Genomic DNA, 15851 nt, shown 5'->3' with positions numbered 1-15851 from the left:
TTGCCTTCTTTGATCCAAGTTATTGGCTATTAACGTGACAGTATTAATCAGGTTTGACGTAGTAGATCGCTTTTGCAAAAAACCGTGTTGTTCGTCACAAAACCAACCATTCAGCTGCTTTCTCGTTTGAGCATATATAATGGACTCAAATACTTTTCCGAATATCGATAATATTGCAATCGGTCTGTAATTATGTATATCAGATTTGGATCCTGATTTGTGTATTGGTAGGACTTTTGATGTTTTCCAAACCGACGGGTATGCTTTATTTTTTAATGCCAGATTAAACAAATACTTGAGTGGCTCGACAAATGCTTCACGGCAGTCCTTCACTACGAATTGAGGAATACCATCGGGGCCCTGAGTAGACTTGGGTCGCAGACGATTTATAGCTGTGCGGATATCCGCATCACTAATATAGTCAATGCTAACGATCCGACCATTTGTATCTTGTGACTCTGCCGTAGCAGAAGTGCATGCTGCCGTTACGTCCAGTGCCGGGGGATTCTGGAGGAAAACACTTTTGAAAAATTTGGCAAATGAGTCTACGACTTCTTGTGGAGACATGTCGCCAAACGTAGCAGGTTGGTTAGAACCACGGCGGTTTTTAACATATGCCCAGAAAGAGGATGGGTCAGTTGTAATATTCATTTGTAAGTTGTTAATAAAAGCTAGCATAGCAGATTCCGATTGGACGTTTATCATTCTTCGATAGTACGTAAATAGAGCGTAGTATAATTGATGTCCCGTTTGTTTAAATAGTCTGTGATATGAGTTTTTTACTTTGTTTAACTGTATAATATCGGGTGTAAACCATTCAGGATAGTTTTGACGAGCTTTATTTTTTTGTAACCTTTATTTGTTTGTTGTAACCTAGTGTTATATTCTTAATAAATGCATGCACGATATTATAATCATAACAACTATATTTTTTAAGTCAAGTGTCAATCCAATAACATCAACGGTTGCTAGGGTAATATGCATACGAGGTCGTTAAGCGGGAGGTTGGGTTATGACATGCCTCCGCCGTGATTCCGTGGAATCCCTGGAGCCGGGAGCAGCTGGTCCAGGTGTCGGATCCAGACACGTCCGTCGTCAATTGCAATTTCGTAATGTAGGGACCCGAGCCGGTGTCTCACTATACCGAACTGCCACTTCTTATCAGATACAGAGTAGCTTCGCGCCTGGACTCTACTGCCTAAGGTGAATTGCTTAATTGTAGTCGGAGTCGGAGTTGGTCGGGGAGGGGGCCTAGGAGGCGCACGTATCTTCGCCGTCAGTCTTGTTCTTACTTCTCTCCCGAACATGCGCATGTAGGGAGTATCTCCAGAGCTGCCTGGCGTACCTCGAAGTATCCTTTTAACTTTTAGGATCTTCTGTGTTATCACGCCACTTTCCCCCTCTAATTTGTGTAATGTTTTTTTTATTGTTTGTACAAACCGTTCTGCTTGACCGTTGGTCGCTGGGTGGTACGGGGCAATGGTCTTATGTGTGTCATTATTGCTTAAGAAGTTCTAAAATTCTTGTGATGTGAACAGTCTACCATTGTCAGAAACAAAGGTGTAGGGTAATCCGAAAGTATCAAATAATTCGTCTAGTTTTTGAATGCAAAATGAGCTCGTGGCTGTTTTCGTTGGAATGATTTCGACCCATTTAGAGAATGTATCTACTACAATTAGCAGGTGATAACCAGATATAGGGCCCGCGAAGTCTATGTGTATTTTTTTGAGACAACAAGTTACAAAACCATGTCTTATAGGTATTTAATATCTGTTAATCTTAAGATTGTTGTGTCAAATAAATTCTTTTCATTTCATTTCATTTTCATTTCATTTCATTTCATAATGGAATAGTCTCATCGTGCTTAAGGTAGGTAATGTCTGGTGCGGGTGAAAAATAGATGTGAGCGGCTTGTGATCGGTGATAAGGGTGAATTTCCGACCATAACAGTAGTGAAAGAATTTCTTTAATCCCCAGAAGATGGCTGTCGCTTCCTTGTCAATTTGACTATATCTCTTTTCACTGGTTGTAAGGGATCTAGATGCGAATGCTATGGGACGTTCTGAACCGTCAGGTAATCTGTGACTCAGAACAGCACCAAGGCCCAAGGGTGAGGCATCTGTAGCCAGAATGAGAGCTTTATTTTGATCGAAGTGTATTAATATCCACTCACTCAGTATTTCTTCCTTAATACTAAAGTATTTGAACAAATTAAATTATTTCAGAAAAATATTTTTAATTTGTTTTTTATCAAGTAGAAACACTACTATATAAATTATAAACTGAAATAAATGTCATATACTAAGAAAAAGTGACCAAGGCCTCTAGTGCCCCAGGCTGGAATCGAACCAGCGTCCTCTGCTATCGCGGCAGGTACCTAAACCACTCGGCCACCGGGCCACAGCGACATAGGTCAAATTTTCCAAGTATATGCACTTCTTACTGAAGGCTTATGGCGCCCCCTGGCCATCTCTTCCTTAAAAGTATTAAAACTTTCTTCACATTTTGTAGTCCAAAGATATTTTGCACCTTTCTTCAATAATTCGTTCAAATAATGTTACTAATAATGGATGACAGATTCGGTATAAATTTATTGTAGTAGTTTGCCATGCCTAAAAAGGTTCTTAATTCGTTTACGTTAGTTGGGCGTTGTGCATTTGCGATTGCCTTGACCTTGTCCTGGTTCTTATGTAATCCGTCTTTGTCTATGGTATGCCCTAAGTAATTGATGCTACGTTGGAAGAAGTCACATTTTTCTTTATTGACTCGAAGGTTATACTCTTTGAGTTTTTGTAAAACTTGTCTAAGTCTGGTGAGGAGCTGTTCTTCAGTCGAGCCTTGAATTATTATATCGTCGAAAAAGCACTTGATGCCTTCGATGCCCATTAACAGCTGGTCCATAAATTTCTGCCAAAGACTAGGGGCTACTTTTATTTCCTGTCCTCCGTTCATTTCGGCAAGGATGTCTTCAATTATGGGGATTGGGTATTGTTCATCTTTTATTACTTTATTTAAGGTGATTTTGTAATCTGCGCAAAGTCTAATGTTGCCATTGGGCTTCACTATCGGTACGACTGGTGTACCCCATTCGGAGTGATCGATTTTTGTAATGATTCCTTGTTTCTCTAGTCTATCAATTTCTTCATCTACTTTTGCACGTAACGGATACGTTATTCTGCGTGGTTTGATAAATATTGATTTCGCATCTTCTCTCAGTGTCAGATGACCTCGGACGTTTGGAATTTCGCCCAGGTTTGAATTGAAGACGGTAGAGTCATATTCTTTAAGTAATTTCTCTAGTTTCGATTCCTTCGAACATGTTTCCACGCTTCTCATGTCAGCAAAATCTACTTTGAATTCTTTCATCCAGCTCCTACACAAAACCGGTTCAACATCTATGTCAATTATGTACAGTTTTCCATAGAAGGTTTGATGTTTGTAAGCGCATTTGACGTAAGCTACGCCGATCGGTTTGAAGGATTGTTTCATATAGGTTCTAAATGTCGTAGTAGTATTTAATATCTTGTTATTAATTCTTAACTTTTTGTAGTCTTTGAGTGAAATTGCGGACAGTGCAGCTCCAGTGTCATATTCCATGTCAACCTTCTTGCCTTCAATGTCAACAGTAATGATGAATTTTCTGAATATTCACTTTTAATGAGGTGGATGTCTTCTACGCTTTCGGTGTTGACACTGCTTGTCGAGTGGTTCAGGAGGTTCGTTTGATTGCGTTCATGTCGCTGCAAACAAACTCGAGCTATGTGCCCTTCCTTTTGACACTTACGGCATGTACTTTTTATAGCGCCGCACTCATTTGCTTTGTGATCGTCTCTTCCGCAACGGTAGCAAATTTACCTTTAAGATCTCTAATCGTAATAGGCTTGTTTCTCGGTGGGTGTAGTGGTTGGTTGTGCGCTTGCGAAATTTTGTTGTTGTTGTTAATTGACATTTTTTGAATGGATGTCGACATGGTTAAGTTTTCGCTTTTTCCAGTTTCCATTAATGCCGCAGTATGTATTAATTTGGAGAATGTCATGGTTTTGTTTTCTTGCAAGATTTTTGTACGGATGTCTCCATCCTTCAGGCCGCGTATCAATTGTAGTGATAGGAACGATTCAATTGTAGGCTTTTTGCAGTGTAAGCACTTGAACTCGCAGTTAAGTGACAGCTTCTTCAATTCTGATGCGTAAATGGGGACTGACTCATCGGCTTGTTGTAGACGCGTAAATCGCGTAATGAAGGTACGTTGCGATGCCCAGATGCTTGGTTTCGGGTCGATGAACTTGTCTAATAAATCTGCGATTTCTAATATAGCTTAGAATTTATTTTCCCCTTCAATATTTTTTTTAATATTGATCCTAGCGAAAAAAAGTAGCACTTATTTTATAAGTATACTAGCTGTGCCCGCGGCTCCGCCCGCGTGGTATTCGGTCTGTGTCAGTAAGCAGCTAATTACTAATCCTAATTTCTCTCCCTCTCCCCTGGAGGCGGAATTTGAAGTAAAGTTGACAGATGGATATGCTAGAGGACTGTAGTCCAGATAAAATATTTTACAATTAGGTACCACTAAATAAAACTACACTCCAAAATCAATAGTTTTTTTCGCCCTTATTCAAATTTTACACGTGATTTAAACGACAGAGTAGTAGATGTATATCGGACGATTCAGTAAGGTATAAGCGCGCGAGCGAAAGCGAAGCGGCCTGCCTGGCTAGAGCGCCACTCACCGTGGTCTTCTTCAGACTCCTGAGGAAGACCACGTGCCCCTTGTAACCTCAATGTGTTGCGAGACTTTCGCGAATGATTGGATTTTTTTCTGGAAGGCATGGTAATGCGTATTAAATGCGAGTCCCAAATCGTTTGACTCCGCAAATGACCAGTGCCGTTTTGATGCCCTAAGCATTTCTAGACCATGGTGCCCCCTCTTCCTGGGGTCATCGAGATTACATTGATTTTTTTGGTTAGTTGAGTGACGTTCATTGCCGCATTACAGCTGAGAATGGAAATTAGTCACATCATTTTATCACGAAAATTGACAGTGTTGCAGCAGTAACGTAGCATCAGAGTAAAGCTGCTGCAGTCGCCAATCCTCAGAAAGTAATTGAAAACGCGAGCGAAGCGAGCGCGAAAATTTTTCGATATAAAAACGCAATTTGATAGACAGTTGTACATTTTTACTTTTAGTATGGAAATCAGTCACATCATTTTATCAGGAAAATTGACAGTGTTACAGCAGTAACGTTGCAACAGAGTAATGCTGCTGCAGTCGCCATATCTTAGAAAGTTATTGAAAACGCGAGCGAAGCGAGCGCGAAAATTTTTCGATATAAAAACGCAATTTGATAGACAGTTGTACATTTCTACCTTTAGTATGGAAATCAGTCACATCATTTTATCACGAAAATTTACAGTACTGCAGCAGTAACGTTGCAACAGAGTAATGCTGCTGCAGTCGTCATATCTTAGACAGTTATTGAAAACGCGAGCGAAGAGAGTGCGAAATTTTTTTGATATATGTATGAACGCAATTTGATAGACAGTTGTACATTTTTATTTTTAGTATGGAAATCAGTCACATCATTTTATCGCGAAAATTAACAGTGCTGCAGCAGTAACGTTACAACAGAGTAATTTTGCTGCAGTCGCCACCCGAATGTCACTTTTATCATATCTTATAATGTTATTGTAAACGCGAGCGAAGCGAGCGCGAAAATTTTTCGGTATAAAAAACGCAGTTTGATAGACAGTTGTACATTTTTACTTTTAGTCCCAACCAGGCGCGAATCCAGGATTTCATACAGATAAGGGATGGGACGTTATTAGATGGGTACTTGTACACGTATAAAAGTTTCATGTAGGTACCTACTCCACGACGACTGCAATGCTGATGCAGCTTGCGCTTTTTTTTTGCCTACGGTTTTGGTGCCCCCTAGACGTGGTGCCCTAAGCAAGTGCTTATTTTGCCTAAAAGGGTTAATCCGGCACTGCAAATGACAGAGGTCAATGTTTTTTTACGCACCCACCCAAGTACTATGTAAACGCATTTTTAGTTTTCTTTATTAATTAATGTTTACTCGGTTCCCCAAAAGACTGTGCAATGAGGAGCAATTAATTTAATGTCGTTTAATTTTGTTGTATTATTAATTTATTAAATCAACATAATTATTCAATTATTTTTGTTGATATCCGTACCCCGTGTTCTAAACTTAGAGTTAATTTGGCAAATTTTTTCCTCGGTGGCTTATTCATGTCACAACGTATTAAATTCAGTGCCATCTGTTAGTTTACCAGGGTACTCAATAGTGGTAGCACATATTTGAAAAAAGTTTGCCCCTCCTTCCTAAGTAGCGCCATAAGATTCAGGGGCAAACTTAAGTCAATCGAGTCTTGTGGCTACCCCCCCTTTTAGGGGTTGAATTTTTATAGCCTATAACCTGGCCGGGGATTTTCTCGAGAGATTAGTAAAGTTTTCATCAAAATCCGTTCAGCCGTTTTCACGTGATGCGCGTTCAAATAAACAGACAAACAGATAAACAGATAAACAGACAAACAGACAAAAAATCTAAAAACTTTTGGAACGCGTTCTGTTATCGATTCTAAGTATCCCCAGCCAACTTTTTTTCAAATATCTCCCATGTACAGACTTTCGACCCTCTTCAGCTTTATTATATGTATAGATGAAACAGATTATTTACGTAAAAGATATTTTTTTGCTGTGGGCTACCGTTTACGAGTTATTTACGAAAAACTAAAAAAAAAACGATTGTAGAACAAATTATAAGTAACTTTCCCACCTTAATAATATTTTGCATGGAGATCACTCTGACCCACGCTAATATTATTTTTTATCTCCCATTTATCAACAGATTTGTATAATAAACTATATATTTTTTTAAACGTAATAAGTGTAGCTTTACGACTGTATTTTTTGTTTTCAGATTCCTGCTACACTTTAAAAAAAGAATTGGTGATTATAAAAAAATCAAAAATACGTGTTTTGTCTTTTTTACTTTATTCTTTTTTTTTGTTAGAAAGTGCATTATTTTTGTTCTAAATATAGATTCCTCATCCTCAATTTATCCGAATATGATATATTACATTCTCTAATAGGTATAGTTTAAGAGAAACGTTGCTCCAAGTGAAGCGCTGCAGCGTCGAATTCTCCCTCCCACTAAATGAGAGGTGGCTTTCGACGGCTCCCGGTCTGTATCTGCTCATGACCAGCTAAGAATCAACTGTGCCAATTTTCAGCGCATAGTCACAAAATGCAAGGTGTCGTGCACTAACAAACCAGCTATGTACAGTCACCTGCAATAATATATTACACAACGAAGGCAGCAAAAATATCCGACCCGAACTTATTTGTAGAGCCAAAAATATGTGAGCGTGTCACATATTTTTGCGGCCTTCGAAGAGTAACATATTATTGCAGGTGACTGTACCACTACCGCCAGTTTTGACATTGACATATTCACTCACGTCTAAGTAACTTACCTACTTTCTATGCATCTCGCTTCTACTGGCATATTAGTGCAAGCGAGATGTATAGAAAGCAATTTACGTAGACGCGAGTGAATATGTCAATGTCAAAACTGGTGGTAGCCGTACTGGTAACAAAGGAATCTATGCTTACCCGCCACATGTTTTAGAATCGCACACTTAGGAATAAAAACATCACAAGAAATTATTACGTGTTAAGTAGCTTATGTCAACAGTTTTATTGTTGTGCTTTTTTTTGTTCATTTTATTATTACTGTGCCTCTAATAAAAATAATATATATTGTGAATAATATATAATATATATAATAAATAGTACTTAATTCAATAAACGTCAATACAAAAATATAATAAAAAAAAATCAACAAAAACTTAAGACTATAGTCCAGTGGTGGGCAAACTTTCTTCATGGGGGGCCAGAAAGTTAAGAAAATTTAAGTGGAGGGCCAGAATTGTAGCCAAACTTTATTTTGATTTGTGATAAATTGATAATCGTGGGCCAATGCCACATACTAATTATTTCATAGGACCGGCGGCGGGCCGGATAAAATCCATTCGCGGGCCGCAGATGGCCCGCGGGCCGTACTTTGCTCACCACTGCTATAGTCAAACAGTCCCCCCCGAGTTGTCTCTGGCGCAAAGGTACATCACACTAGCCGCGTTACCGCGTTGAATGGCGATGGACAACTTGAACAAATTGACAACAACAACAACAACAACAACAACAACAAACCTTTGCACTATGTACGAACCCGCGCGGGCGTCAGATCTAGGGTTGCCAACCGTACTATGTTATATAGTATTGTACTATATTTTGGCTCTCTGTACTATATACTTTTGGAAAAATATAGTACGATAAAATAGGTACTATATTTCCGATTAAACGTATATTACACTCATGTTTAGTATTTTATCTAAAAATACTATTTTTTTTAGAAATGTACTATATTTATGATGCCTTATTCTGGAAAATACTATATTCCATCAAAAAAAAAGTTGGCAACCCTGTCAGATCCCCTCTCCCTCATTCGACGTCCCACTTCCCTAATAAAGGCATATATAATATATAGTGTTAGTTAACGCTCAGTAGCCTATAAAATACCTGCATGTATCGACTTATCTCAATAAGTGAAATGTAATATTTCTTTTGAGACAAATTAAATAATCTTTAACCCGAAATAGGTACCTAATATAATAACTTAAGAAGAAAAATTATTATATGAATAATATTATATTAATTTATAATATTTATAGTATTATTTTTATGTAGTTTTAAAAAGCGTTATTTATTAAAACAGCGATTAAACAAATGATCATAACTTCGAGCAACACCGGCTTCCGACACATCGGAAGGGAGGGGCCCAAGCGATATCTCACCGTACAAATCTTTCTGCCATTTTTCGCGGGGGGAAAGGTGCACACAGTCGCACTTCTCACACACTTACATACAAAATCCAATCTGTAATGACGACACAAATACATAGAAAATGACTCACGTCAAAGACAAATCTTGCAAACCTCGATCTCTTTTTGTGTACGGACGAGTGACAAGTGTCACAACACGCACACTAACACATTTTCGTTGAAGTATGTTATTGTATTCTGAGAGATGAGAAGTCGGATTTGTCACTCGACCGATCCGCAATTTGTACTGAGCGAGCAAAATCGATAAATCCAACAATTACATGAGCTAAAATATAATAATTGTGTTTGAATGTAATTAAACGTATGATATGTAAAAAAAAATATTACATGTGAAATGTAACACTTTCTTTTTGTAAATTTGATGTCCCCGACCTCTTTTTATAACAAAAAACCGAGCAAACAGGCATTTTTGTGCAGCAGTGTTCACGCGCGCGTCTGGACTCGGTCTAGTGAAAAGTGAAAAATTCACATGTAATATTTTTTTTTACATATCATACGCTTAATTACATTCAAACACAATTATTATATTTTAGTCTGATGTAATTGTTGGATTTATCGATTTTGCTCGCTCAGTACAAATTGCGGATCGGTCGAGCGACAAATCCGACTTCTCATCTCTCAGAATACAATAACATACGTCAACGAAAATGTGTTAGTGTGCGTGTTGTGACACTTGTCACTCGTCCGAACACAAAAAGAGATCGAGGTTTGCAAGATTTGTCTTTGACGTGTGTCATTTTCTATGTATTTGTGTCGTCATTACGGATTGGATTTTGTATGTAAGTGTGTGAGAAGTGCGACTGTGTGCACCTTTCCCCCCGCGAAAAATGGCAGAAAGATTTGTACGGTGACATATCGCTTGGGCCCCTCCCTTCCGATGTGTCGGAAGCCGGTGTTGCTCGAAGGTCTATTTACAATTAGCTACTTGTATTATATTAAAATAACTTACACAGAGAGCACATAAATGCGACGACCAGAAACAAGCGAAGCATCTTCATTGACAGGAAACTTACAACAATAAAGGTTTTGTGATGATTAAATTCAGAATTGAATTATAAATCTAATAAAGATTTATAACTCAATCAACTTTAACGGAATAATGTTCACTACCAGAAAATGATTTGTGAGATAATTTTAATTAAATGTAAGCACGTGGAAACCTTGTGCTTACATTCTTGTTTGACTTATCACCAAAGACTTGTCACTTAACTGACAATCTTAGCTTCATATAAATAAAGCTCAAACTCAAAATTTGGAACAGTTATAGCAATTACCACCACTGATATTGTAAATAAATCAAAACTGCTTAAGTATTTCTTATTTAAGGGGGAAATTTAGGGGGTTGAGAGGGGTAGGCTGATTTTTTTTTTTATTTGTAAGAATCGTGTGGGGTACCATTAGAAAGCTTGCAAAAAATTCAGTCGATGGACTGATTTTGACTTCATTTTAGAGTGCAATAGTTTCGATAAAAAATGCATTTAAAGTTGCAAGTTTTCATACAAAAATTTTCACCTCTGTCCTGGCGACTTTCGCGAAAACTAAAGCTAAAAGATAGCTGACCAGTCAATACCCAACTTAAAGAAGCATGGACACGGCGGGAAAATTATCAGCTTAACTTTATCTTTATTAGTTTTTGAACTGCAGCCTGATCTTTGGTTGCTTAGGGCTAGCTTACTGATGCTTACACTGGTCATTTCATTTGTGGGATATTTTTAGAGCACCGTACAAAACTTTGTTCACGGTGCTCTTATGGGATCACTTCGGTCTTGCAAATCGGTTAAATGCGTTTTTCTCAAAGACCGTTTGATGTAGGTACCTGAAATTTGGAATAGTTATGGCAAGTACCATCACTAACACTGTGAATAAGTCGAAACTGCTTATTTCTGATTTTAGGGGGAAATTTAGGGGGTTAGAAGGTTAGGCTGAATTTTATTTTCAATTGTAAGAATCGTGTGAGGTACCTACCATTAGAAAGCTTGCAAAAAATTGAGTCGATGGACTGATTTTGACTTCATTTTAGAATGCAATAGTTTCGATAAAAAATGCATTTAAAGTTGCAAGTTTTCATACAAAATTTTTCACCTCTGTCCTGTCGATTTTCGCGAAAACTATAGCTAACAGGCAGCTCGGCTGCCCTAAGCAGAAATCAAGTAACTAAGAAATTTTCAAAAACGGGTTTTTTGGATTTTCGGAATCTACAATTTCAGGCGCATCTTTCACCAAAAACATAATTGTAAAATAATGCGTAGTTTTTACAATATTCATGTTTTTAAAATCCAAGTATTTTTTTGACCCTGTATTCTACGCTGAATCCAAGTATATGTCCCATTTCTACGCTAAATTCAAGTAACTAAACAGAGATACTTGTAATTCATATAGTTGACTGAGATACTTGAGTTTAGCGTAGATGTTCGTAACTGCGAATCAGTTTATTACAATGGTAAAACAAGTATCTCCCAACACAATCTGCAATTTAGGTTAGAAATTAGTTACATAGTTATACAGAAAATACCTTGTTTAAACATATACATAGTGAACAAATTTGCTTAGCAATATTCGTGTCAAAGGCTAACACGTGAAGAGTCTGTGAGATTTAAAAAAGTATAATGAAAAAAGTGTTGTTAAAATAATTAAAATTATCTGTAGGTATTGTCTACAGTAATGAAAACAGAACACTAGAATGCATGAGATAGACGCCTACGTCAAAGAAAGAGGAAATCATAATCATACCGTATCCATGCCAAAGGTTTTGGAAAAAAATAGAAACAAACAATAACTCACTGGATTCAATTGACCAAAAGGGAAATATTTAATCCAGAAATTGAATTTTTATAAAGACATATATTATGTGGTAAAGTGAATCATCTAAGATCAATCTCGAGGAGTCTATTAGTAGAGTTAGACCAAGGAAAGTCTGCAGAGATGTTGAGAGCACACTCAGTGCCAGTGTTATTTATATCATAATTTCATAGAAGTTTGTCGTTTAAAATAACACCTGCACTGCGTGTGCTGTCAAAATCTCTGCAGTTTTTGGTTTAACTCTGGCCACTAAAGAGAACCACCAATTATTTACCATATTAATAGGTAACATAGCCAAGAATCGATATTGCTTTATGAGAAATAGGTAAAACTGACTTGAAGGATTTAATTAGATATTTACTTTGTTACATAAGTAAAGTTAAATAGTAAATAAAGTAACTATGTACCTAAGTATTTATCTATGCAAGTATGTATATCGTCGGCATCGTCGCCTAGTACTCATAGTACAAACTTTGCTTAATTTGGGGCTAGGTCAATGGGTGAAAGATTGTCCCCAAATATTGATTTTTATGGACTCACCAGCTCTCACCATGCCATGCACCCGCCTCATTCCTATCAAAGACATCTGTCAAATAGGACTATAAAAAATACAAGTGCAAGTCGAACTCGCCCACCTTACAAATTTAAATTATTTCTTTTTTTGTAGGTACTTTATAGTTTTCAGATTATTCCCTCTACTTATAGTGTAAGACAATATTACTTGCCACATTTCATAGTTCTAGGTCAACGGGACTCCCCGTTGACCTAGCTACCTACTACATACCTACTTAGGCACCTTTTAAATTTTGATTCCCTTGAGACTGTCGAATACTAACGTATTTTGGCATAAACGACCGTATCTAGACACGCGGTAGCGTGTCCAGCCAAGTTCAAAGAAAAAGGAACTGGCGACGCAGCAACCGTGTGTAATATTACACGAACCATTTCGAGCTACTTTTGACCCCTTCACAACTTGAAACCTACTTAACCTACACAAATGAAATTTGGCACATGTATTCAAGCCCCTTAGCTTGTCCAAAATACAAAATTTCATAAAAATAGCTCATACAGTTATTGATAAATCAACGTGTAAAAACCGGCATTTTTGTGACTGACTGACATATAGATCACAAACCTAACCCACTTCCAGATGACCTAGAAACTTGAAATTTGGCATCAAGGTAGACTATTAGGTGTATATAGAGGGAAAAATCTGAAAACTGGAAATTATTGATATTTCGATGGAAAAAAAATTATTAATACTTATAGACCAAAATCCTAACCCACTTCTAGATTACTTAGAAACTTGATATTTGGCATCAAGGTAGACTGTTAGGTGTATATAAAGGGAAAAATCTGACAACAGGAAATTATTGATATTTCGATGGAAAAAAAAAATAATACTTATAGACCAAAAACCTAACCCACTTCTAGATGATTTAGAAACTTGATATTTGGCATCAAGGTAGACTGTTAGGTGTGTGTAAAGGGAAAAATCTGAAAACTGGAAATTATTGATATTTCGATGGAAAAAATAATAATTAATACTTATAGACCAAAAACCTAACCCACTTTTAGATGACTTAGAAACTAGATATTTGGCATCAAGGTAGACTGTTAGGTGTATATAAAGGGAAAAATCTGAAAACTGGAAATTATTGATATTTCGATGGAAAAAATAATAATTAATACTTATAGATCAAAAACCTAACCCACTTCTAGATGACTTAGAAACTTGATATTTGGCATCAAGATAGACTATTAGGTGTATATAAAGGAAAAAATCTGAAAACTGGAAATTATTGATATTTCGATGGAAAAAAAATAATTAATACTTATAGACCAAAAACCTAACCCACTTCTAGATGACTTAGATACTAGATATTTGGTATCAAAGTAGACTATTAGGTGTATATAAAGGGAAAAATCTGAAACCTCGAAATTATTGATATTTCGATAGAAAAAAAAAATTAATACTTATAGACCAAAAACCTAACCCACTTCTAGATGACTTAGAAACTTGATATTTGGCATCAAGGTAGATTATTAGGCGCATACAAAAGAAAAAATCTGAAAACTGAAACTTTTTGACAACTGACCGCGCGTTAGCGAGGGTCTCCTTTTCAGCTAAGGCAAACTGCTTTCATGATGAATAGAATACTTACTATAGTAATTTCTGTACAAAAAGTAATGATATCCCAACAAAAACATAAATGTGAAATGAGAGCCAAGTTCAATATTAAGAATATGTGTTGTTGTTGACTCGCTGACAAAAGAATTGAGATCTATATGGGTGCCAAGTTCTGTGCTGTGTAGAAAATCCTGAAATTATAAAGGATTTGTCTTGGCTAGTTTTTACCAACAAACCAAATTTTAGAAAAGTAACGTCGTTACCTAGTCAAATATAATAAATAACCTATACGTAAAAACTAGCCAAGACAAATGCTATATAATTTCAGGATTTTCTACACAGCACAGAACTTGGCACCCATATAGATCTCAATTCTTTTGTCAGCGAGTCAACAACAACACATATTCTTAATATTGAACTTGGCTCTCATTTCACATTTATGTTTTTGTTGGGATCTTGTTTACGTTAATTTAGAAGTTTGAAAACACCCATCTACTAAGACAGAGGGTTTGTTGAAGGAATGGGACATTGTATCACAAAATAATCGCTGGCAATAAATAAAATCGATGAAATAGGTACTAATAACCATGTGTCAGAAGGTCTGAGGATGGCAACATCAATTACTAATAAAAAAAAAGTATATTTTCCAAGAGAAAATGAGTTTTAAATATATATAAAAAAAATATAATTTTTTCAAGCCTTTTTATTATGGAACAGAAATTTTGAAGTCGACAAACCTGAAAGAAACAAAAATGGGTTATCGGTAGCTTATGTCATTAGCTTTCATTTGATACCATTTCCTTCAGAATTGCATGAAAATTTGAAAAGTTATTGAGCGGAGAGCCAAATATGTTTAGTATTTAAGAAGCTAAAGTGCTTGCTATTTCAAAGCTAAACACGAGATACTTGAATTTGTGTAGAATAGTTCTGAGATTTTCGGGCAGTAAACTACACAGAAAACATTTTACGCCTGTACAAAGTTTTATATACAAGTATATAAAAAAATAAAGTCTGTATAAGCTTAATTTTATCGCCCTTAACATAATGGTATAAACAGATGTTATATTTTAGACCAAGTACCTAACAAAACAGACAAATTACGTTTTTTTGCTCTCCTCAAAAATTTGTCAAAACTGGGTTACTTGTTTTCTGTTTAGGGCAGCCGAGCTGACCAGTCAATATCCAACTAAAGCAAGTATGGAGACGGCGGGAAAATTATCAGGTTAACTCTATCTTTATTAGTTTTTAAACTGCAGCCTGATCTTTGGTTGCTTAGGGCTAGCTAACTGATGCTTACACTGGTCATTTCATATTAGGAAGTAGTTTTAGTGAGAAAGATCCTTACTTAAAACTTTGGCATTGAAATTTATGACTTACGTCTTTATTTATTTATTTATTTTAATCTTTATTGCGCAATACATGAAGGTACAAATGGCGGACTTAATGCCTTAAGGCATTCTCTACCAGTCAACCAATGGGTCAAACCAGAAAGATTAAGTAGGTGCAGTGTCTTTAAAGTAAATGAATTTGTAAACAAGACTCTATATGAATATAAACTATGTTGATAAACTTACACATATACTTAATACAAATAGACTTACATACATAATATACATAATTATATACCTTGTGTGAATAACTAAGTTGACGAAGAAGAAAGTTTGTCAAGGAAATGTTTGCGCAGCATGCGCTTGAATGTGAATTTGGTCTGCGCTTGTCTGATAGAGAGTGGGAGACCGTTCCAAAGCCTGATAGCCTGGACAGTGAAAGAATTGGACATGAAACCCGTTCGATGTTGGGGGACAATGAGCTTAAGGCTTTGATACAAAGTTTAATTCTACTTACTTACTTTTGTGAGATATTTCATTTTTTTTCTGAATAGCCTACTATAAGTATGAGAGAGTAAAAGATCTGCAAAATGCAACCTTGTAATAAAGCAAATAAGTTTAAATTTCGAACGGGCTTTCCAACCAACGGACTATCGCAGTGTGCTCAGGCT

At 36.5% G+C, this 15851-nt stretch overlaps 2 protein-coding genes across 2 annotated transcripts in view; one reads left to right on the top strand and one right to left on the bottom strand.

The window, feature by feature from the left end:
- LOC134801644 (uncharacterized) overlaps nt 1-10009 on the bottom strand; it is an 85827-nt gene extending 75818 nt beyond the window's left edge. The window contains exon 1 of the mRNA XM_063774263.1: nt 9872-10009. Within this exon, the coding sequence (XP_063630333.1) occupies nt 9872-9920 (49 nt within the window). The 5' untranslated portion in view covers nt 9921-10009. The remainder of the gene's footprint in view (nt 1-9871) is intronic.
- LOC134801497 (uncharacterized) overlaps nt 1-15851 on the top strand; it is a 318534-nt gene that overhangs the window by 124234 nt on the left and 178449 nt on the right. The window lies entirely within an intron of this gene.

The sequence above is a fragment of the Cydia splendana genome, chromosome 22 (assembly GCF_910591565.1).
Source record: "Cydia splendana chromosome 22, ilCydSple1.2, whole genome shotgun sequence".
In the NCBI taxonomy this organism is placed as follows: Eukaryota; Metazoa; Arthropoda; class Insecta; order Lepidoptera; family Tortricidae; genus Cydia; species Cydia splendana.
The sequence above is the reverse complement of the archived record's forward strand: the minus strand, read 5'-3'. Positions and strand labels throughout refer to the sequence as shown.